At 46.5% G+C, this 25,690-nt stretch overlaps 1 protein-coding gene across 1 annotated transcript in view; it reads left to right on the top strand.

Moving 5' to 3' along the window:
• The first annotated feature begins 692 nt into the window (after nucleotides 1-692).
• Nucleotides 693-25,690, top strand: part of LOC146869695 (cytotoxic T-lymphocyte protein 4-like) — a 73,234-nt gene continuing 48,236 nt past the window's right edge. The window contains exons 1-3 of the mRNA XM_085612115.1: nucleotides 693-797; nucleotides 20,680-21,036; nucleotides 24,824-24,952. Coding sequence (XP_085468241.1) covers nucleotides 755-797; nucleotides 20,680-21,036; nucleotides 24,824-24,952 — 529 coding nt within the window. The 5' untranslated portion in view covers nucleotides 693-754. The remainder of the gene's footprint in view (nucleotides 798-20,679; nucleotides 21,037-24,823; nucleotides 24,953-25,690) is intronic.

Raw genomic sequence — 25,690 nt, 5'->3', positions numbered from 1 at the left:
GAGCAGACGGCGGGATGCGTGGACGTGATACCCCGGCCGGCCTCATCCACCTTCGGTGTGTATGTGACCATGAGCAGGGGGTCCATGGGGATCCAACCGGAGGACTCAGCAGCACTCAGCAGCACTCACCTGGTCCTCAAAGTCTGTCCTGCTGAAGAATGAAAGGACCATCCCAAGGGGCCCTAAACATCTGAGCCAGTGTCATCCGTGCACCAGCCAATCAGAATTCAGAGATGAGCAGTGTCTTACCTTATATGGACAGTTTGAGAGTGACATGGACTAGACTGGCTAAGATCCACGTTAAATTTCCCAAACTAATGGGAGGTGGGGAACGCGCCCTCGAGAGAGGGTGGCAAAGCGTTACTTGGAGTCCTTCCGTATCATGGGTGTCCCACAGAGGGAAGTCAAGTTCTAAGAGTTATGAAATGAGGAAGCCACATTTAATGTACAAAGTTGAGAACTCCCTCTCGCAGAGGCTTTGCGGCTGTGGTCACTGCGCGGCTATCGTTCGAAGTTGTCACTGAAGCCTGGCCTCACACTGACCTCAAATGAGCATTGGAACTTCTTTTTAAATAGACGTGATCTCTTTACTAGATAGGTAAAAGCAAGTTCCATGACATCACTTCCTGCCTTGTTGCCAGTCAGAAGACACTTGCTCGACCCATCACTTGCTACCCATGCCCAGCCACAGGTGGCCCTTGTCGGTCTAGGATGGCACTCGGTGTCTGGTCAGACCTCACATGAAGCCCTAGAGATGAGTTTTCTGTGTCTTTTACCCATGCTTGTGACGATATCAGGTGAGTCCTTGAGATACTTTTTTTTAGGATTCTTGGGGTGAAGTTTTTTTATCTTTCCTCTCCTCCCAGTTAAGGGCCTGGCCTATTCTCATTTTAAGATGCGCTCTTTTTGTAGTTTTAAGTGACCATCCAGTGAATGACATCAGAGTCAGTCACCGAACCCACGCAGACATCATCAAAGGCACATTCTAGAATGTCTGTTGAAAGTTGTTGGTTATTGGTAAATCCGGGGTTGGATGTATGTGAGTCCGTCTTTCTGTCTTTAGTGTTGGAGTCTTCCGGTGTGCTCCGCGCCCTCTAGGAACTCATGACATCACTCTGGGCTCCACGTGCGCCTGCAGAGAATGTTGATGTCTATGGTGGGGGAAGGGAGGGTGGTATGCATTATCCCTGTAGTGCTATCATAGTCCGACCTCATATTCCTACAGAGGCGACATCGTCGGCTCTCTGGACCCTGCAGTGATGTCAGTCAGAGGGAGTTCAGTTTCCTGGAGTGATAGCGCACAGGTATTCCTTGGGTAATGTCGCCATGTGACCTGAGTTTATTGAGCGATGTCTGACTGTCAGCTTTAGGAGTGATGTCAGCAGTGCTTAATTTGAGCCGGTGCTTTCCGGAGCTCAGCACCGACACTTAATTGGTTTCCGTTGCTCGGCACCAGCACCAAATTGTCAACACCATACTGAGAACAGTCTACCACATGGTGGTGCTGCTCATCTAATTTAAAGATGAGCAGAACAACAGTAGTTTAGGAGTACACTATACATTAGAATAGTGCTAATACCTTCCTCCCCAGCCATTCCTTGAGCTTTGGGGACCAGGAATAATCTGAACTAGCGCCTTTACAAGTGGGAGAGATGGTTAGTTGTTGTTTTGGCAGCAATGACAAGGGCGATGGGTGGTGCAAGCTGCAAGGGACTGCTGGTCAGAGCCCTGGCAATAATATTTTACAAATTAAGCACTGGATGTCAGATCTTGAAAGAGGAAAGCCTCAGCCTGAACAAAACGTTTTTTTTTTTTTGCAGTTTTATATAGCGCGAACTTGACCCGAATCCAATCAGGTATCATAGCACCAGTTACGTTACATGAGGACACACATTCATTTTTTTTGTTAGGCATGGGGAGATTAAGTGATTTGCCCAGAATCACAGGATGTTCAGCCTCATTACCGAGACTCTAACACAGTTCATCAGGTCCGAGGTCGAGTGCCCTAGCCGTTAGGCCAACTCCTCTCCCCACAAGAATGAACTGTAACAGAAAGGAGGTAAAATTATGCCGGACGTGGCTTCAAAAGTTTCCTCAGAAAACAAGTGTGGAACCCGCCCCCAGGCAGCGTAATACCGTCTTCGAATTTTGTCCGGTTTTATATAGCGTCAACTCGACCCTAAAGGTTTTGGAGCGCTTTACATGAGCACAAGTTATATAACACATTCATGTTTTTTTGGGCATCTTGAGTTTAAGTGATTTACCCAGAATCAGAGCCGGTTGAGCCAACGCCAAGACTCGAACCTGGCTTTCCAGTCCCATAGGACTCGCCCGATTGTTGTGGAGGGTAGTGACGGCTGGAGGGCTCTCTGCTTCCTGTCTCGCTTGGGGGAGGAAATAGCGGGTCAGCAGCGTTCTAGCGCCCAGCTACTACTTAAAGTCATGACAGTTCCACTACAAAAAAATTGAGCGGAGCTGGAGACCTAGAGGCAAAATCAACTTTTAGAGCTGCCATTAAGAACTTCCATTAACTTAAGTGCACTGTAATGAGAGTACTTTATTAAGAAAGTCAACTCCGCTGATATCTCCTCAAAAACATTGTTTAAAATAGTGAAAGATTTTTCCAAACCACCCGCATTATCTAGCTCCACCCCCCCACCCCCAGCCAAGTACTTTGTGATGTTCTATCTGACTTTTTTCATGATAAAATCCTAGACATATACTCCACGTTTAGCCCTTCCCCGGATGCCCCGGTTTTTGACTCTAGGGTAACTAAGGAGACGGCACTTACATCTTTTAAATCCATCTCTATTGAGACCACATCCCAAAAATTGCTGACCTGCAAATCAGGCTCCCCTATGGATACTTGTCCGGCACAAATATTCTGCTTGCTGGACCCCCTTATTATTTCTCCTTTGAATTTGATTTGGAAACAGGCCATGTTAATTCCTATTTTGAAATAACCCAAAGCTGATCCGTCTGTTTTTACTAATTACCGTCCCATTTCTCTTTACCTAAACCAGCTAAAATCCTGGAGAAAGTAGTTCAAGAACAACTATCTAACTACCTTGAGTCCGGTCAACTTCTCCAAGATTCACAGTGCAGTTTCAAATCCGGTTATAGTACCGAGACTGCATTACTGGAGGTTTCAGAGACCATCCGCGAATGCGTGGACACAAGCGATGCTCGTTCTCCTCTACCTGTCCGTGGCATTCGATACGCTCTCTCATGCCATATTGCTTGAGAGACTGTATAGTCTTGGGATTCAGGGCACCCCTCTGTCCTGGATCAGATCATTTCTAAGCGCCCGTACCCAACAGGTCTCCCTTCAGCCTTTTGTCTCGGAAAAGAAACCACTCAGTTGTGGAGTCCCCAAGGGCTCAGCCCTGAGCCCACTTTTTATTAATGTCTACCTGTCTCCGTTGGCCACAGTGGCAGAATCCTGTGGGGTCAGAGTGATCTCCTATGCTGACGACACACAACTGGTGTTTTCCTTTAGAGATCACTCTGACGCTGCCTTCTCTAACTTCAGACACTGCCTAAGCAACATCTCCACTTGGATGTCACTCAACACTCTCAGGCTCAACTCAGATAAAATCGAAGTATTGTTTTTTAATCAAAAAACCCCCCTCTGTCTCTAGGTAGGTGGCCACCTGAGCTGAATCCCCCCCCAGTCCCGGTGGAATCAGCCAGGAATCTTGGATTCCGATTTGACAATGAATTGTCCTGCAAGTCCCAAATAAATAGGGTTTTTCTGCGTGCTTTGGTAAACTACACATGACCCGCAAAATTCTCCCTCTGGATTCTTGCCGGACCATTATTCATGCCCTCATTACATCACATCTGGACTACGCGAACAGTCTGTATGCTGGAGCGCCAACCTACTTGATCAAACGCCTACAGATTGTGCAGAATGCAGCGGCAAGAATGATCTGTAACATCCCATATCGTCACTCAATCTCACCTCACTTAAAGAAGTTACACTGGCTGCCCGTGACTAGATGCATTCAGTTTAAATCACTGGTCCTGGCATATAGAGCAATGCAGGGCCAGGGTCCAGCCTAGAGCTAGACTTAAGCATGCTCAGTCCAACCGATCACTCAGATCGAATCACCTTCGCCTCTCGCGGACTCCCCGGTTTCGCCGATATAGAATGGGGGCAGAGCTTTTGCAGGTATTACCGCTCAAACCTGGAACAGCTTGCCACTGTCCCTTCGTATGACCAAATCTGAATGTTTATTTCGACGCAACTTGAAGAACTGGCTGTTTACCAACCCTTAGCCACTCAGTGATCCTTACAACTGACAACCGTCCAAAGCGCCGGGACACCCCTGCTGGGGGTAGCTATGCACTATACAAGTTTCAGAATAAATAAATAAATAAGAGGAAGCTGCCATAGGCGGTAGGACACGTCCTCTATCCTTTTAACGATGGAACCCCTAGCAACATGAGGAAAAGTAAAACAAGAACTTCTTTATTGTATTCTTGAGTCAGAGAGCTGAAATCAAACAAAATGGCGCTGCCCTTCCCCCTCAACGTTCCATGGAACTCTCCACTTCAAGGGATGGGAAGAAGGGAAATAGGACTAGAGATATAGCATCACAAAATATATAAGGAACAGAAATACATTAAAATTACAATATATGTTGAATAAGAGTAATCGGCAATAGATGCAACAGAAAAAGGCAGACATAGAGCTAGCTATGCACATGAAGCAGACCTTTGGGCGTGTCAGTTCAGCACCAGCCAAGGGAGCCAAAACTGATATAAGAACATTAATCCATGAACAATTCCCCCCCCCCCCCCCCCGCCCCAAACCACCACCTACTTGTTCCTTTTCATGGGAAAACCACTAAAACTAAGACTCAGGAATGTATATTTTTGGGGCTCTTTGAGGGGCAGATGATCAGCTCAGATAAAGGAAGAACAACATGGCGCCCCCTAGTCTCCCCTGAGGTGAGAGTAGAGGGAGAGCCGGGGTCTATGTACAGCCAGTAAGGAGCTGGGGACACACAAACTGTGCTGAGCTGGAGACACACGGCCAGGCAGTGCGAGGAGAGAAATGGGCAGTTAGCACGAGGCTCTAAGGACACAAGGCAAGGCACCGTGAGGAACTGAGGTACACGAAAAGAAGGAACTGCGAGGAGCTGGAGACACATGGAAAGAAGGCACTGTGTGGAGCTGGAGACACATGGAATGAAGGAACTGTGAGGAGCTGGGGACACATGGGAGGAAGGCACTGTGAGAAGCTGAGTACACACGGAATCAAGGTCCTGTGAGGAGCTGGGACACACAGAAAAAGGCACTGTGAGGAGCTGGTGACACATGGAAAGAAGGAACTGTGAGGAGCTGGGGACACATAGGAGGAAGGCACTGTGAGGAGCCGGAGACACATGGAAAGAAGACACTGTGAGGAGCTGGAGGCACATGGAAAGAGGGAACTGTGAGAAGCTGGAGACACATGGAAAGAAGGAACTGTGAGGAGCTGGGGACACATGGGAGGAAGGCACTGTGAGGAGCTGGGACAAATGGAAAGAAGGCATTGTGAGGAGCTGCAGACACATGGAAAGAAAGAACTGTGAAGAGCTGGGGACACATGGAAAGAAGGAGCTGTGAGTAGCTGAGTACAAACGAAATCAAGGCCCTTTGAGGAGCTGGGACACATGGAAAGAAGGAACTGTGAAGAGCTGGGTACACATGGAAGGAAGGCACTGTGAGGAGCTGGGACATATGGAAAGAAGGCATTGTGAGGAGCAGGAGACACATGGAAAGAAGGCATTGTGAGGAGCAGGAGACACTTGGAAAGAAGGAACTGTGAGGAGCTGGGGACACATGGGAGGAAGACACTGTGAGGAGCTGGGACACACGGAAAGCAGGCACTGTCTAGAGCTGGAGACACATGGGAAGAAGGAACTGTGAGGAGCTGGGGACACATGGAAAGAAGGAAAGGTGAGGAGCAGAGTACAAACGGAAGAAAGGCCCTGTGAGGAGCTGGGATACACGGAAAGAAGGCACTGTGAAGAGCTGGAGACACATGGAAAGAAGGAACTGTGAGGAGCTGGGGACACATGGAAACAAGGCATTGTGAGGAGCTGGAGACACATGGAAAGAAGGCACTGTTAGGAGCTGGGGACACAAGGAAAGCAGCACTGTGAGGAGCTGAAGACACATGGAAAGAAGGAACTGTGAGCTGGAGACACATGGAAAGAAGGAACTGTGAGGAGCTGAGGACCCATGAAAGCAAGGCACTGTGAGGAGCTGGGGGTACATGGAAAGAAGGCACTGTGAGGAGCTGAGAATACATCTGAGGAAAGCACTGTAAGGAGCTGGGGGAACATGGAAAGAAGACACTGTGAGGAGCTGGGAACACATGGGAGGATCTAGTGGCTTCAGAGAAATCTGCTCCCATATTCACGGATGCGTTGGGTGTAGTGATGTAGGGACGAGACCAGCAGCGTGGGACGCTCAGCAGCACTATTTTGAAGGTGCCCTTTGACTTACCAGCCGTGAGGGAAACGGCGCTTCATCTTTAAATCTCTCTCCTGGTGTTTCCGGTGATTTTTGGTACCGTGAGGGGAACGGTGAAGTACACCCCAAACAAAACTACATCCCCCAGCACTCCCTCACCCGGGCGCCTGCCAACTTCGTCATCAGGCAGCGCCGGGGAGGGCTAAAACTCCGGGACGAGACCAGCAGCGCGGGACGCTCAGCAGCACTATTTTGAAGGTACCCTTTGACTTACCAGCCGTGAGGGGAACGGCGCTTCATCTTTAAATCTCTGTCCTGGTGTTTCCGGTGATTTTTGGTACCGTGAGGGGAACGGTGAAGTACACCCCAAACAAAACTACATCCCCCAGCACTCCCTCACCCGGGCACCTGCCAACTTCGTCATCAGGCAGCGCCGGGGAGGGCTAAAACTCCGGGACGAGACCAGCAGCGCGGGACGCGCGCGGGCGAAGCCCGGGCAAAGGGCGGGCCCTCTGTGGCCCTCCGAGGCCCGAAGAGACTGGACTGGGCCAGGTACTTTGCAGCTGTGTATCGCACAACAATTATAACTCATAGCTGTTTGTAATTACATGTTCTGGTAGTCTATTTGAGGGGGATATTTATCCCACTATATTTGTGGGCATAGCGGGCTTGCCTTAGGTGCAGTTCCTCTCTTTTCTTGCCTGACTGTAATGACTGACGTCGGCAAACTACCCGCCCTGATGACTAAGGGCAAAGACGAGAGGCATTTGCACACCACAGGCCCTATGGATAGCTATCTTATTAAAAAAGTAAGTCAGATTAATACTGATAGGAGGGCCTCTTTGGGCAAGGTGAGTCCCATTAGACTTCTTGAAGACACAACCCCTCCCTTACTGCCTCTGACTATCATGACTAGTAATACCTCTTGTGGAGCAAATAAGAGTACTGTGATTACCGCTTAGGTGCATAATGCTAGGCATTCTGGGTCCTTGGCTGATCATAGTGCTACTTCACAGCTCCCATTGCCACCTGCCAAAACGGCTAGAAAATACACAAAGGTAAAACGCAGACAAAGGGGAAAGCATGTACAACAAAGTTCAGCAACCTTTAAACAAAAAGTTTGCTCCCTAACACAGTCCCCCTCGGATAAAAACCCCGCTTCAGGGCATCTGGATGCAGTGTCACTTTTAACGCTTCAATCAAATAATTCTCCTTTATTTCCTATTTCACCTCGTAAATTTGCTGTTGAAGATCTCATAGGGTCAGGCGTGGTTAATTGTTCTGTAACTGATTCCCCCTTAAACACGCCCATTAATGCCTCTGCATCTCTGTTGAGCTTTTGCTCTAGCAGTGTTGATGAAGGCTCTCCAAATTTGCTCAGCTTTTCTCCTGCCTCACCCCCTATATTAATTAATGGGGAATCCAAAGGGACTAATTGTGAGAATGGCTCTGAAGATTTAACTTTAAAATGGCTATCCGAGAACCTGAAGAAAATTATCACCCCAATTTTGATGGATACGATGGCCCAATTGTCTGCTCTTAAACTGCCTCCACAGACCAATTACGGTTGCACGACTGAGACCGACATTTTTGCCAAAATTGACCAAGTGGTGAAACCCCTAATACAGCCCCTTCTGGATAATATTTTATTAATATTAAACACCCGCTTGGATTCCATAGAGAAAAAGCTGGCAGACAATACCCTTGCTTTCTCGGGCTGGGTGACAGGTTTAAAAAACATTAGTTCTTCCTATACACCCGCTAAAGCCTCGACAAACACTATCCCCGGACCTCCAAGCCATCCTACTATTTTACCATCTATTCAGAAGGGATACTTGCCATCTCATCCTCTTTCCCCTATAACACCCACACTAACGAATAATATTGCACACATTAAGACATCTGATAAATCAAAAGTCAATCCAAGTTTAGACCCAAAATCAGTCCCATCACAAAGTCTTGATAATCCAGCCATTAAAGACTTTGGGATTGGAAGTGACCTTAATAAAGACCGGCAATATCGTGTAATAGTGGACCTTCCTCCTGAAGCTGCCCCGTATGTAATCATCTTAGCCGGCGTTCCCGAGCTCCCTACTGGGACTAGGGAAGATCATCAAGGTCTTCGGAACAAAGTTGTTTACTGGTTGTCTAAATCAGATCCTTGCCTGCTTATATTAATGGGGAAATATTGCATGTGAGGCGCTGTGAATGGGTGGGGGTGCGTCCCAAAGACAAAAAAGGGGACGTAATTATTGTGAATTTTAAAGATCATAGGGCAGTTAGGCACATTGGGGACTGGTACGTCCACAGTAGTAGTGATGCTATTTCTACACATTACTTAAATTATTTTTATCCATATGTGCCAACTCAATCACCTACAAACCAGGTGGATAGATGGCAGACAGTCACTAGGTCTGCTTGTAATCATCATGGTCATAGCCGGATTCCCTTTGTACAACTTCGTGGTCCATTTAATCACAATGATTACTTCAAACACCCTTACTCCTTGTATAGAGGCCCGAATAATTATACATGGGACGGGAATGACATTGCCCCGTCCATTTATAATCTGCCTACTCAAAACCATTTTGATGTTTTTTCAGGTTTGGAATTTGTGGACTGACATAGGAAAATTGCATGCGACAATCCTTCCATTAGGCTAGGGCCTAAACTCGATAATGTTCTGCTGATCCCCAAAGTTCAGGCCTTCTTACCTCTCATTGAGGACGTTACGCCTGTACAAATTACCCAGACCTTGATCCATGACAACATAAGTGAGGTTAGCTGTAGTAACACTCACAAGGCTCTCTTCCTACTCAAACCAAACGATGAGGGACCTATTGGTCCCTCTACTTGTACTCGACCTGAGGAAACAAAGGTATCTTCCTTCCAAAGTAATCAAGGTACTAAAGTAATCAGGAAAGCTGTACATTCTTATTCTGGAATGTGGCCGGCTTAAGGGAGAAAATCAACAATCCATTATGGGGCTCCATCATTGAGGGCCATGATATTCTGGCCTTCCAGGAAACCTGGTCCTTGGATCCGGTAAACATTAATGGATACAGAAGTTTTTTCACCCCGGCCGTGGGGAGCACCCATGGAAGAGCTAAGGGTGGCCTATTAACCTTAGTTTCCAATCAGCTTAAACACGAGGTCATCCGGTTTTCTCCTAAATCTAGTTTTTATCATTTAATAATTTTAAGGAATAGCAAGGGACTAAATGTCGCTGTAATTAATTTCTATAATAACATACCAAGGAAAGAAATCCCCAGCGTTCTATCCACGCTGAGGGATGATATACATTATGAAATAGACAAAACCGATAGAGAAGTTATGTTTGTTTGGGGGGGGGGATTTTAATTGTAAACTCTGCACTAAAGGTAAACAGGGTTTATGCGGTTTAACTATCGAACAGGAAACAAATTCAACTCATTTCGAACATTCTCTGATTGGGGATTTACTAAATGACATATTGTTTATGTATGACTTAGGCTTTGTAAATGAAATTGCTCAAACGCCCTCCATCTTTGTGCCAACTTTTGTTGGTAGAGGAGCACTGTCTATTATTGATTTTATTATTGCCTCTAATAGTTGTCGCCATAAAATTATTAAGTCCAATATTATAGACCAGCCAGTGAGTGACCACCTGCCTCAGATTATGGAGATTGAAAATCTTTTTTTGGACCAACAAACGGACGCGCCTTCGCTTCATGTAGTTCCGGACGTGGTCCTTGGTAGACAAAACGGGTACAGCTTAAAATGGAATAAGGTGGTCCCGGAAAGGTTTTTAGATAAATTACTGGGTATCTGCTCTACCAGTTTTGCCACATGCTTGGACGATAATTCTAGTCCTGATTCGATAATTGAACATTTTAACTTAATAGCTTCCACCATTAAGGAAGATCTATGGGTTGTGGCAAATGATAGGGCAAAGGGTAAAAGGAGCTGGTTTGATAACGCTTGCACCAGCTCCTTAACCTCCCTGAAAAGAGCTATTCACCAAGTACCACGTAATACTACTGAAAGAAGAATCTGCAGGAAAGCATATAATGAAGCCCTAACAAACAGGAAGATGGTTATAAAAAAGGAGGCCCTGGAAGCGCTATGTGAAGCGTCACAACAGAAGGATGCGTCTGCCTTCTGGAAGGCTGTTAATACCCCTCTTCTCTATGATAACACCAAGGCGCGTATAGAAAATGCCATCACTGAGGAGGATTGGGTCAAGCATTTTTCTTGTCTTTATACACCGCATGATAATCTCCATATTACTGATATTTCTACCGGGGCCCATATAGTGGACAAGGCAGTTAAACTGGTTGTAAACTTGGAGGAAGTCAACTTGGCTTTGAATGCAACGAAGGGTGGCAAGGCTGCAGGGCCTGATGGAATCCCTGCTGACCTGTTTAAAGACAATGTTGAGCTTTGGGGCCCCATGCTTGTGCAATTATTTAATGCAGCACTGGCTAGGGGCCTAAATCCGTCCTGGTTCACCTCCGTGATTGTACCTATCTATAAGAAGGGCGACAGGCAATCCTGCGCCTGCTACAGACCAATTTCCCTATTAGATTCGTCCGTTAAGATCCTTGGGAGAATCATTTTGGTCAGACTGCAAACCTGGGCAGAAGAAAATAAAATAATGAGCGATTTACAATACGGTTTTCAAAAAGGTATTGGAACTCTAGAACAGTCCCTAAACTTAATGATTATACAATCAAAATACCTGAGGATTAAGGGGGAGCGCCTGTATCTCACATTCGTCGACCTTTCATCGGCGTTTGATTGCGTCTCCCATGTTAAATTATGGACCATTTTAAGAGAGATAGGCGTGGAAGATTCCATTGTTTGTTTCTTGAAGGATCTTTATTCAGGGGCCTCAGCTTCGGTCCGCTACGGCCGTGAGGGTCAATGCACAAGGTCATTTCAGGTTGGCCGGGGCGTTCGCCAGGGCTGCGTCCTGGCACCCTTTTTATTCTTGTTGTATATTAATGGCCTTGAGCGTCATCTTCTGCGTGATCGCGGGGACATTCCTAGGGTTGGGGGGAGGTTTGTCCCCGCGCTCCTGTATGCGGATGACGCGGTTTTAATGGCCCGCACTCCCGTGGCTCTACAAAATTTGATAAAATCTTTTGAGTGCTTTATGTCTAGTCTAGACTTAAAAGTTAATTGCACTAAAACTTTTTCAAGGAACTGTGGCACTAAACCTGGTAATCATGCAAAAAGAATGTTTTTAAATAACGTCCCATTGGAATCTACCTCTATCTTCCCATACCTTGGCGTACTGTTCCATGAAACTGTCATGGTCTCACGCGGTAAAGGCTAGAACTCTCTTGTTTCAAAAAACTATAATGGCCCTAATGAATTTTATTAAAAAACTGGGAAAGAAACCAATTAAGGAAATTTTAACTATTTATAAAGCTGCATGTACCTCGGTTGCTATGTATGGCTCGGGCCTCTGGGGCCACACTAACATTGATCTACTTCAGAAAGCTGAGAACAGGTTCTTGAGACACGTTTTGAGAGTCTCCCAAAGTGTCGCGACCTACATTTGTCATTCTGAACTTGGCCTAAACTATATATCTGATTTGATCAGAATTCAACCTATTCTTTTGTGGCACAGGGTCTGGACAACTGATGAGTGCTCCCTGAATCGAGCCATCCTTCGGGATGTTATAAAACTGGAAAATGTGGACCGTTTAGATTGGCTAAATTACGTCAAATTATTTTTTTCCAAAATTGGTCGCCAACACCATTTTGCAGACCCATCCTCAATGGAAGGTTTATCCAGGAACCTTTTGTCCAAGCTATCCCTGGATTACCTTATTGAAAATAGAAGCCAAGAGGAATTGAAGAAAAAATCTGTGTCTCTGCATTTTTCCCTCTTAACGAGCAGTAGTCTGCAGCCATACTTAACTTTGCCGATGTCTAATTATGAACGTTTTATCTTGACTCGTTTTAGATTGTCTATTGTTTTTAGATTATTGTCTTTTCCAGTTATGAATTCTTGGTCACCGAGCTTACCATTATGTCCGTGTGATGACTTTTCATCCCAGTCAGATATTCATATTCTGTTTTTCTGCACCTTTTATACCTTACCACGTAAGACATACATTATTCCACTCCTCAAAGAATGGAAAATTAACAAATGTCGCTTGGCTTTCTTAGAGTTCCAGAGAATGGACACTGTTCTTACTGTTACCGCAGTTTTAACTTATTTAAAAAACGTTTTTAAACTTAGGAAAACACTGAGTCTAGATGTATTTTAAGTTTACCTTTCTCCCTTTATATTTTCTTGTGTGTGTATTTAAATTGTAATTTAATGCTGTAACTTTCATGGTTTTTGTCTTTAAAACCGAATAAAGTATTCTTGACTTGACTTGACATGGGAGGAAGGCACTGTGAGGAACTGGGGACACATGGAAACAAGGCACTGTGAGGAGCTGGAGACACATGGAAAGAAAGCACTGTGGGGAGTTGAGGACACATGGAAACAAGGCACTGTGAGGAGCTGGAGACACATGGAAAGAAGGCACTGTGAGGAGCTGAGAATACATCTGAGGAAAGCACTGTAAGGAGCTGGGGGAACATGGAAAGAAGACACTGTGAGGAGCTGGGAACACATGGGAGGAAGGCACTGTGAGGAACTGGGGACACATGGAAACAAGGCACTGTGAGGAGCTGGAGACACATGGAAAGAAAGCACTGTGGGGAGCTGAGGACACATGGAAACAAGGCACTGTGAGGAGCTGGAGACACATGGAAAGAAGGCACTGTGAGGAGCTGAGAATACATGGGAGGAAGGCACTGTAAGGAGCTGGGGTAACATGCAAAGAAGACTCTGTGACGACCTAGGGACACCTGGAAAAAAGGCACTGTGAGGAGCTCGGGACACATGGAAACAAGGCACTATGAGGAGCTGGAGACACATGGAAAAAAGGAACTGTGAGGAGCTGGGACACATGGGAGGAAGGCACTGTGTGGAGCTCAGTGCACATGGAAAGAAGACACTGAGGAGCTGAGGTCTCATAGAAAGAAGGCACTCTGAGGAGCTGGGGACTCATGGAAAGAAGGCACTGTGAGAAGCTGAGGGCTCATGGAAAGAAGGCACTGTGAGGAGCTCAGTGCACATGGAAATAAGACACAGTGAGGAGCTGAGGGCTCATGGAAAAAAGGCACTGTGAGGAGCTGAGGATACACGGAAAGAAGGCACTGTGAGGAGCTGAGGACTCACGGAAAGAAGGCACTGTGAAGTGCTGAGGACTCATGGAAAGAAGGCACTGTGAGGCACTGGGGACACATGGAAAGAAGGCACTGTGAGGAACTCAGGGCACATGGAAAGAAGGCACTATGAGAAGCTGAGGGCACATGGAAAGAAGGCACTGTGAGAAGCTGAGGGCACATGGAAAGAAGGCACTGTGAGGAACTAGGGACACATGGGAGGAAGGCACGGTGAGGAGCTGGAGGGACACAGAAAGAGGCACTGTGACGAGCTGGGGACACGTGGAAAGAAGGAACTGTGAGCTGGAGACACATGGAAAGAAGGAACTGTGAGGAGCCGAGGACACATGAAAGGAAGGCACTGTGAGGAGCTGGGGGTACATGGAAAGAAGGCACTGTGAGGAGCTGGGGGTACATGGAAGGGAGGCACTGTGGGGAGCTGGGGCACACGGAAAGAAGGCACTGTGAGTAGCTGGGGCACATGGCAGGAAGGCACTGTGAGGAGCTGGGGGTACATGGAAAGAAGGCACTGTGAGGAGCTCGGGACACAAGGAAAGAAGCACTGTGAGGAACTGAGGACACACAGAAAAAAGGGACTGTGAGGAGCTGGGACACATGGCAGGAAGGCACTGTCAGGAGCTGGGGGTACATGGAAGGGAGGCACTGTGAGGAGCTGGGACACATGGAAAGAAGGCACTGTGAGGTGCTGGGAACACATGGCAGGAAGGTACTGTGAGGAGCTAGGGGTACATGGAAAGAAGGCACTGTGAGGAGCTGGGACACATGGAAAAAGGCACGGTGAGGAGCTAGGGACACGTGGGAGGAAGGCACTGTGAGGAGCTGGGGTACATGGAAAGAAGGCACTGTGAGGAGCTGAGAATACATGGGAGGAAGGCACTGTAAGGAGCTGGGGGAACATGGAAAGAAGACACTGTGAGGAGCTGGAGATACATGAAAAGAAAGCACTGTGGGGAGCTGGGGACCCATGGAAACAAGGCACTGTGAGGAGCTGGAGACACATGGAAAGAAGGCACTGTAAGGAGCTGAGAATACATGGGAGGAAGGCACTGTAAGGAGCCGGGGTAACATGGAAAGAAGACACTGTGACGACCTGGGGACACCTGGAAAAAAGGCACTCTGAGGAGCTCAGGACACATGGAAACAAGGCACTGTGAGGAGCTGGAGACACATGGAAAGAAGGAACTGTGAGGAGCTGGGACACATGGGAGGAAGGCACTGTGAGGAGCTGGGGGTACATGGAAAGAAGACACTGTGAGGAGCTGGGACACATGGGAGGAAGGCACTGTGAGGAGATGGGACACATGGAAAGAAGGAACCATGAGGAGCTGGGGACACATGGGAAGAAGGCACTGTGAGCAGCTGGGGGTATATGGAAAATAGGAGCTGTGAGGAGCTCAGGCTATATGGAAAGAAGGCACTGTGAGGAACTGGGGATACATGGAATCAAGGCTCTGTGAGGAGCTGGGGGTTCATGGAAAGAAGGCACTGTGAGGCGCTGGGACACACATGTAAAGAAAAAGGCACTGTGAGGAGCTGGAGACACATGGAAAGAAGGAACTGTGAGGAGCTGGGGACACATGGCAGGAATGCACTGTAAGGAGGTGGGACACGTGGAAAAAGGCACTGTGAAGAGCTGGGGACACATGGAAACAATGCACTGTGAGGAGTTAGGGACACACAGAAAGAAGCACTGTTAGGAGCTGAGAACACATGGAAAGAAGGCACTGTGAGGAGCTGAGGACACATGGAAGAAGGCACTGTGAGGAGCTGGGGACGTGTGGGAGGAAGGCACTACGAGGAGATGAGGACACAAGAAAAGAAGGCACTCTGAGGACCTGGGACACATGGGAGGAAGGCACTGTAAGGAGCTGGGACACATGGAAAGAAGGCACTGTGAGGTGCTGGGTACACATGGCAGGAAGGTACTGTGAGGAGCTGGGGTTACATGGAAATAAGGCACTGTGAGGAGCTCGGGCACATGGAAAAAATGCACGTTGAGGGGCTGTGGACACATGGAATCAAGGTCCTGTGAGGAGCTAGGGACACATGGAGGAAGGCACTGCTAGGAGATGAGGACACAAGAAAAGAAGGCACTGTGAGGAGCCGGAAATACATGGGAGAAGGCACTGTGAGGAGCTCGGGACACAAGGAAAAAAGGCAGTGTGAGGAGCTGGGACACATGGAAATAAGGCACTTTGAGGAGCTAGGGACACACTGAATGAAACACTGTGAGGAGCTGAGGACACATGGAAAGAAGCACTGTGAGGAGCTGAGGACACATGGAAAGAAGGCACTGTGAGGAGCTAGGGTACATGGAAAGAAGTGACTGTGAGGGGGTGGGACACATGGAAAAAACGCACTGTGAGGAAGAAGGGACACATGGAAACAAGGCACTGTGAGGAGCTACAGACACACAGAAAGAAGGCACTGTGAGGAGCTGGGGACACAGGGGAGGACGGCACTGTGAGGCACTGGGGACACATGGAAACAAGGCACTGTGAGGTGCTGAGTGCACATGGAAAGAAGGCACTGTGGGGAGCTAGGAAACATGGAAAGAATGCACTGTGAGGAACTCAGGGCGCATGGAAAGAAGGCACTGTGAGAAGCTGAGGGTACATGGAAAGAAGGCACTGTGAGGAACTGGGGATAGATGGAATCAAGGCCCTGTGAGGAACTGGGGACACATGGAAAGAAGGCACTGTGAGGAGCTGGGGACACATGGGAGGAAGGCACTGTGAGGAGCTAGGGACACACAGAAAGAAGCACTGGGAGGAGCTGAGGACACACGGAAAGAAGGCACTGTGAGGAACTGGGGACACATGGGAGGGAGGCACTGTGAGGAGCTGGGGACACACAGAAAGAGGCACTGTGAGGAGCTGGGGACACGTGGGAGGAAGGCACTGCGAGGAGATGAGGACAGAAGAAAAGATGGCCATCGAAGGCGGTTTTGTGAAGAGACATGAGTTGTTTGTGCTGCCGGAAGGTTTGAGAGAAAAGCTAATCAGGATAGCTCACAGGGGCCATCCCGGCGGTACTGCCACAAAGAATCTCCTCAAACAATACTACTGGTGGCCTGGGATGTGCAGCGACGTCGTCAGTTTCATTGATCGATGCGGGCCGTGCTTAAGGGCCGACAAGCACTGGAAGACGGCGAAGGGGGAGCTGCAATTGGTGGACATTCCTGCCGGCCCATGGATCAAGGTTGCCATTGACTTCGCCGGCACATTTACCCTGCTGCCAGACGACTGCAGACATCTCATCGTTCTCACGGACTATTTCTCCAAGTGGATCAGGTACAAGTTCGTCAGGGAGGTCACTACTGACCGGGTGATCAAGATGCTGACGAAAGTTTTCGCTAGTGAAGGACAGCCGAAAATGTTGGTGTCCGACAACGGCACCCAGCTGGTTTCCAGACAGATGAAGGACTTCTTGGCCAGATTAGGAATCAAGCAGGAGAAGACTCCGCTATACAGCCCTAAGAGCAATGGGCAGGTCGAGCGGATGAATAGATTCCTCAAAGAGGGCGTACAACAGGCCGTTGCCTCCAACTTGGACGTTAAAATGTTTCTGGCGGACAAGGTGCACACTTTCCATAACACGCCTAATGAGGTTACGGGGCACACTCCGTTCTACCTGATGAGGGGGAGAAGATGTATGAGTGAGCTTTCCCCCAAATTTGATAAGTGGTATGACATGAGGGAGGAAACTGAGGAGTTGACTGAGGAGAGGTTGAGAGTCAAAGAAAGGATAGTGGCTAAGCAGGAAAGCAACAAACGGTATGCTGACATGGTAAACAGAGCCAAACCCAAGGATGTGGTACAGGGGGATTGGGTGTTGGTGAAGAAACCTAACAGGGTGATGAAAGGAGAATCTGTATTTCAGACCCCTGTACGGGTGCAAGGAGTGACAAAGGGAGCTGTCTGTTTGGAAGGAGGGGGATGGCGTAGCAAGGACGACATTGTCAGGCTCAAGGCTGGCCAAGAGGAAATCATCATGAGAGGCAACCCGGTGCGCGAGGCCGAGAGCGATGATAGTGTGTATGAGTGGCAGGTTCATGAAGCCAATGATGGTGCCACTGGTGATGGTATGAGTGGGGATACGTCTCCCGTACGAGGGCGGACTGGACATGGGAGTGCAGACCGGTGTGAGAGTACGTGGCACGGCCTCGGGGATACCGAAGGCCGGAGTGGTAGCAGCCCAAAAACGGTGAAGAGTGATAGTCACAATGTAACGAGTGCAAGCCAAGATGGTACGGGCACTAGCGGCGGGGGGTCCACCCTGTATGTTACTCCCCGCAGGCCAAACAAGGCATATCAGGGCTCCCAAGAGGTTCGAAGATTTTGTTATGAGATGAAGTTATGTATGTTTCTCAATTTGTTAAGAAAGGGAGATGTCGTACGTGAGTTACCGTACTAGTCTTGCGACGCGGAGGACAGTCCTCTTTCCCTTGTATGTTGCCTCCTGACGTCACTGGCCAATCCGATGTCGAGGATGGCTGTGACGTCAGGGGGCGGCGGGAGGAGGACAGAAAGAGCGCGAGGACGCTGCCGGCGGTTGTATCATCCGCTGCTCCTCGTGGGCCGCAGTATTTACCGAAGTTAATAAAGGCTCATGTTTATGCAAGTAACCTGTCGCACCTCCCTCATTCATGCCACTACAGGCACCAGTCTGGTAAGGCACAGCATCTTTTGTGAACCTACTCTCGTGCTGCACATTTGACTTGATGGAGCGCGTGCCCCTCACAGCCCTGCCATGCTCTGCAGCTTTGGAATGCGTCGGGAGGCCGCCGTGCGCGAGCCGCGATGGGCCAGCTCTTGCGGGAGTGAGCCAGGCTGACAACTGCGCGCCCCTGCGCACGGAGGACCAATGACAGCACTGCGCATCCATGCGCTGACAGCAGCGCACTGACGTAAGAGCTTGGGAGCAGCGTCACAGACGTCAGCTGTGAGAGGACAGCAGGCGGAACTTCGTCACAGGATGTCTTGGCGGCAGCTTTGGTACATTGGATAACCCTCATTTCTCTGAGTAATACTGGAGACGCTTCACAGTAGTACTCAGAGAAGAGGGTCAGCCAGTCAAACGGTTGTAACGACCTCCGCGGAGGATAGCCCTCTCACCGGACACCCACTGTATACCAAGGGGTTTGTTAATGCTGCCATTCTGGATTTTAAACATGTAATCAAGTATGTTCCATGCTAGTTATGATTGCCTGCATGTAGGTATTTGCGCCATGCTGAATTTGTGGTAGGTATGCCATTCTTAAGTTTCTATTTCGGTATGTGGCAATAAAGTTATGAATTTTGCTCAATTTGTGCTTTTACTGTGCTTACTCCGTACCTTGGTATGCTAAGAAGTAAATTCCTGTTTGCTGCATGTGGGCTAGGCCGCAGAGGTTGTGAGTGTTACTCCTTGTGCAGTCCTTACCTATGGTTCTTTTGACAGTATTTTACGTTGCATACATTTATAAGTGCAGGGGCATGTCATTTGCATCCCAAACTATTCTTACTTTTTCTGGTGATGGGGCAAAGTTCCGGTAACTCAAACCATACTTACCTCTACTAGTACTGGGTTACACCAATGGGGCAAACCATTTTGAGGGTATTACTTACAAACCATTTTGAAGGAACATATTGCGACCTCAATCTTTACTTCCATTTTTACTGGTGGTTGGACTTGTTGGTTTACTCAGACCTTTCTCACATGTGATGGGGCATATTAGTTTTGACTCCACGCAGTACTTACGTTTTACTGGTGATGGGCATATGCATGAAGCTCACACCTTTCTAGCATTTACATTTTACTTCTGCATTATATGTGATGGGTTATATTGGCTGTAACCTAAAACAATACTTACGTTTACTGCTCTTGGGCATTTTCACCCAAACTGTGATACAGTTACATTTTATGGGGTGCATGTCTTGCACCCTGGTTCTCCCCGCACAATTTCTGGTAATGGGGCATTTACTTTGCACCACCCACTCCTAGGGCATATGTGTTGCACCCATAGCGGCACATGTATTTCACCCACTTGCTGGAGAGAGACAGATTTCTCTCTGTATTTCCACTTTCCTTATATGTCTGTTTTTATGATGATGTGTGTTTCCTTCTTATTTGACGTGTTGTGTTTTATTGTCTCCTTAAAGGAGGGAGGTGTGTGGTATCCTGCTCTTATTGCCATGTATTTCCTCATTTGTGTTCTGTGCCCTGCTGCTCAGCCAGTGTGTGTGAGATGGCATAGAATGCCCATGTGTGCCTGGTTGAGTGAATGTCAGTTGGAGTGTCTGGGCTGAGCAGCTGGGCAGCTGCTCCCGGTGGGGCTGCTACCTTACTACTTACAGTAACTTATGACTCCTACTTGAAACTGAAGAATAAACTTCCATCTTGTTTCATGATCTCTGCTGGCTACCCTCATTCTGACAATGTTGCAGACTGAACTTTAAGATATGGCAAATTTGGGGCCTCGTTGCACGTTGGTCTTTGGCTGCGGCATTCTAGTATAAACGGTCTACCGTTTGCACTAACTTGATTTGAAGCTAGGTTGATGCTGTATAAAAACCACCACTGGTTTGTCCTTTTATCTTTATAGCTTCCACAGACCTGACCACTGGTGATATGACTCACGGCAGGGAAAAATTGGCATTCGGTCCCCATAGAATTTGTGACCCACCCTGAAAAGTTCATGTTTAATGGTTGAGATAAGAGTCGTCTATTCATGTGCATGACATCTTGATTCTGATCAGCCTGCCTGCTAGGCTTCACTGACAAAGTTACAATCTGGGGAGAGCTTACTGGGAGAAGTGAACTACATTCGGGAAAACCCGACATCAGTGGATTTTGATGGCCCATGGTCAAGGCTGAACATCAAAACTAGAGCGTGCGTGAAACGTGTGGTTTTTGTCGCTGTGTCTCCCACTAGCCTCTTGTCAGCATGACTTTCATAAACAAGAACTTGATGTGCTTTCATGATTTTTTCAGGGATTTCATCACAGGGTATTACTGTCTCTCAGCCGAGGAATACAACTGTGACAGCCGGTGATACAGCGACCTTACAGTGCGCCATCAATAGCAGCGAGAAGTTTAACATCGGTAGCTACAAATGGTTTTTCATCGAACCCTCCTCCTCTTCAATGACCGAGGTGACCAACAGCAGTGAAAAGTTCATTGGAAGGGTCTTCTTGCCGAACCATACCATCTTCACCTCGCAGCAGAAGGCTGACATGGAAATTCACAATGTGCAACACAATGACACAGGAACATACATGTGTGAGGTGGAGCTCTTCGCGAATATCAGAAAAGGGTGTGGAAATGGGACACGGCTGCTGGTGCTAGACGGTAAGAGTGTGGTAAATATTTCGTTACCGGTACTATTTTTTATGCGGTAAAATCTATCAAGAATAACTCAGTAAATATAAGAGGCAGAATCCGTGGTATGAGAGGGTTTAAAATGCTTTATTCCTATAAAAAGGAAGACGATTCGAATTGTGGGCCTTCTGTTCCATCACCACGAAAGTTCAGGAAGGAAGGGCGCATATATTATTGACAGATAGGCAGTTTTATAGAAAATACATTACAGTGAAACAGATGCAAGAGGCGTAACAGCTGATAAAAGGTGCATACGTAGCTAATAGAGGGCGTAATTCAAGAAACGTCACTAAACATGATGTCACAAGTGGGTGGATCCATAAAAGAATCCTGCAATGTCAGCAGAAATGTTTGGCAAAGATGCGCACGCAGCCGCATGACGTGTGATTGACGTGCAACTAGAGGGTGAAGGGGACTTGACATTTAGCTCTACATGTGGAGACAGAAGTCTGGGGTTATGTCAACCTAATTCCAAATCATATCTAGTATCCTATGTTTAAAGAACTGTGTTATCCAAAAGGAAAGGTCTCTTAGGATAGAATCTTATTCTATACTGACTATACTGACTGTTAGTGCGTGTACAAGCGTCTAAGTGTCTACACTAGATGCGAGGGGGTAAGAATATTCCATGGTAACGGGGCTATGAATTACTTGCATGAGGACAGCGAGGCCTGGCCCCTTTGCATGGTAGCTGGAGGAATGTTTACCTAAACTGCTAGACATGAATGCATCGGATGAGGAGCGAAGGAGATAATCTCGAAGGTGAAATACAGTTTTTGGCAGGCGACAGGCTGGATCAGGCACCGTTAGCCGCGCAAGGAGTAAGACAAAGTTCATGGTCACAGATGCAGGCTCAGACTGGAGCTTTCAGAGGCAGAAGGCAGGAAAAGGCTTGATGACAGAATTCGGGCCTACTCGCCTGAATCTGTGAAATGTGGAAAATGAACCACATAAAGTCGGTGGCCTTTCATACTTAGGAATGGAATATCTGACCCATTCATGGCGGATCTGAAAGAGGACATGTTGACGGTGGACGCACATATATTTGCGTCTTCAGAGCTGGAGCAGGAGGGAATATACATGTACTTATAGCATGCACATGGAGCCGTTGGGGTCTACGATAGGGGACATAACTGATCACAAAATTCATATTTCCTCAAGAGGCCATCTCCAAGATGGCATCTGCTGATTTAATATAATCACCCAATAGGCACCCACCCGTAACTTTTCCAAACTGCATAACCTGTGAGTGCCGGTGCCTCCAGTGGTACAGCATTCACCTAACTCAAGGTGGGCAGTTGTAATACATGGGATTCTGCAAACCCTGTATAAACGCCCGTCTCGAATTACTTTATTATCAGCAACTTGAGTAGCACCCAGACGCTGATTATAAAGAAAAGACATCAGAACTCAACTGTAATAAGTTATTACAGTCCGGTTCTGATATCAAAATGCCTGCTGCCAGATCCAGGTGAATGGCAGGTTAGGTTACAGAGCAGCTGTTTAAAGCAACAAAAATAAAACGTTGCTTTTCTTTCTCCTGCTCTATTTTTCAAGCTTACAGTGACATGCAGAAATAACATCTTATTTGCACCCTTAGATAATTATAAGTTAGAAACTTTCTGCACTTTTCTACACATACCGAGCTACTGCAGTTTTTTTTTTATGAAACTGGCTTTCATTTAACTGTTTCTAATATCGTTTTTGCAGCAAATATCCAGCAGGTTTTTGATGTGTTTAATTTTGTACCAGAGGTTCCATTTTCATTCTTCGTATTTGCAAACATGCTTTTTCGAATGAAAGAGCTATGCACCAAGATTTTAAGTGGTTTAGGTGATGTGTGACAATGTATTTTATGGGATAAAGTGCCCCTTGTGTACATGATAAGGATATTGCAAGTTACCTCGGAGTTCCATGACCTCACAGAGGAACTCAGCCTTCAGCCTTGTTCCTCTATATCGATATGGAAGTCCTCAGTGACTTGCAATATCCTCCTTATGTATGGAACAGGGTACATTATATAATTACATGGGCTGCACTAATTTATAGTGTTATTCCACCGCATAGTCCATAATGTTTTTTGACATTTTACTAACTTTGCAAATGTTGTAAAGATTTCCAAATTTAAATTGCAACACCAGAACATCATATGCAGAAATATTGTCTGACATAAATATTCCATCCTAAATATAATAATATAATTTACAACAAAAAAAATCATTGGATGTAATATTATTAACTTCAATAGAGCCATATTTTTGTAAACAATATTTATGACACAATACTGATGTCAGATGATATTCATAAAATTTGACGCAGAAAAAATGTTCATCTAAATCTTTTTTTTCCAAAGATGTACACTTGCTACAGAAATGTTGCAGAGTTGTACCGAGATTTGTGTAACCTGCAAAATACAGTGACATCTGCACCACCATTTAAACTTATGTCATTCCTAAGACTAAGGGCATGTCACAAATGTGTGATTCTTTACATTTAGGGATTACATTCTTTTGTGTTTGTGTTCATCACATCCACACATCGTCAGTCTTAGTGCCTGATTTAGAGTTCGGGTGACAGTTTACTCTGTCACAAATGTGACATATTTCCAGTCCGCCATGTTCCAAGAGCCATGGGATATAATGCACTTGTAGTACGGTGGACGGGATATCCTTCACATTTTTGATGGAGAAACCCGTCTGCCAAACTCTAAATCAGGCCCAGGATCTCGAAGGTGATTTCTACCTGGGAGACTTGTATCATCCAGCTTTCGAATGTGGAAAAAGATGTCCCATGCTTAACCCTAGATCGAAGATGCTCAGCCATCTCTGCATAAGACGTTTCCAGGCCTCACTATTCTGATTCACCATTTCTAGGTCTTCTTTAAAAGCCCATTTGTAGGCTTCATTTTTAGAATCTTGCTGCAGAAGAGATACTGAATACTGACTCCATGCATCTCTCATGCCAAGCACCTTCTTAGACTCCTCAACTGGCTTCCCATTGAAGTCCAAGGAAAGTTGAAACCAAGTTTTTCTTTAGCAAATTCCCTGATTTATCACCTCTCATCTAGTTGTTGCCCCCCTGTCTGTTCTCTTTCAGTTAGCACTGTCCTTTTTCATGAATTACCACAGTTTTGGAAAGCTCATGTTGGACGCAGATGGTTTTCCAACTATGGAACTCTCCTCCCTGTGATCTAAAATCTACTAATTTTCTGTCTGGTTCACCCATGAATACAACCACCTATGTGTCAGGACCACAGTCAAGTTTTTCAGGTTGGTGGTAGCATTTTACTAGCGCTTTGAAGTTGAATGGTGGTGCTGTTTGCTTAATAAAAATATAAAATATAATTTAAGAGAACAGCCCTCACCAAAACTGCTGCCTGTCTCCCCCATAGTCTAACAACCCAATTTCCTACAGAAAGGGTTTCCTTCACAATCATTTAAAACTTTATCTGTACTTTTGCAAGGCTAGAAAGGCTGCAAAGTGTTTTTTCAATAGAATTTGGTAGCAGAAAGAATACATTTTGTGGAAACAGTACATTCAGAAATACAGTTTCAGGTCCACTTCTGTAGTAGAAGAACATTTATTGAGAAAAGATCTTCTGCAAATAAATTGTTACATGACATTACATCCGTAGGTGTAATTGTGATCAGTATACACAATTTGCTAACTGCATCAGGTGTAACATTTGTCAACTTTGACTTCACGCCATTTGAAACCATCTTGTGACTTAATGCCTCACCATTTTTGCATCTTTTAGCCCCTCCAACCCTGGGATCCAGATTCCTTCCACACTGGATGAAACATTGCATTGGTATAGGTGTAGGCATAGCCTGCCTGCTTCTTGTCTCAGCGTTGCTGGTCGGCAGCCTACACAATCGGGAACGAGGTGAGAACTGCAAAGTGTTTCGGCCATATTTATCAAATTGTAACGTAGTGCAACAAGTGTCCTCGCTGCGCTGTGTGACAAGGAAAGGGCAGAAATTAACCATATTTATTTATTTATTTATTTATTTTTGTTGTCCTCATTCTGCCAATTTTCTTGCTAGGTTATACTCTAATTCCTCTAGGTCTTACAAGAGGAAACCAGACCGGAGACCAGAAGAGGAAAAGGACGAGTAATGACCCGCCAAGATATAACTGTTTCCACTTCCATCTCCTTTACATACTGAGACTGCCCGGGGATAGAAGATACCATGGCCGACAGCATAATTGGCTTAATCATAGGACTCACGTTTCCTTATCTCTCCACCTTACCAACGGAGGCCAAATTTTCTCTCTACTACTTAGATTGCATGCCATATCTGACTCACATGTATAAATGATGTTCCTAAGACACTCAGTAAAAGACAGAGGATTTTCAGATTTCCATAGCCTGCAGATCTCACGCCTTGCTAACAAGATAACATAAAACAAAAACGTTGTTTCCACCATTGTAATTTGTACTTCTTGATCTGGAATTAGCCCAAAGAAAATTACACTGGGGCATACTTTAATTTGTACCCCAATCGTTTCTCCCACAAAGTCACAAATTGAGTTCCAGTATGGTGCTACTTTTGGACAAGACATAAACCGATGCACATCATCTACTGCTACAAGCATGCACCTTGGGCAATTATAGGTATTA

Source organism: Triturus cristatus, chromosome 1_1 (genome assembly GCF_964204655.1).
Source record: "Triturus cristatus chromosome 1_1, aTriCri1.1, whole genome shotgun sequence".
Classification (NCBI taxonomy): Eukaryota; Metazoa; Chordata; class Amphibia; order Caudata; family Salamandridae; genus Triturus; species Triturus cristatus.
The sequence above is the reverse complement of the archived record's forward strand: the minus strand, read 5'-3'. Positions and strand labels throughout refer to the sequence as shown.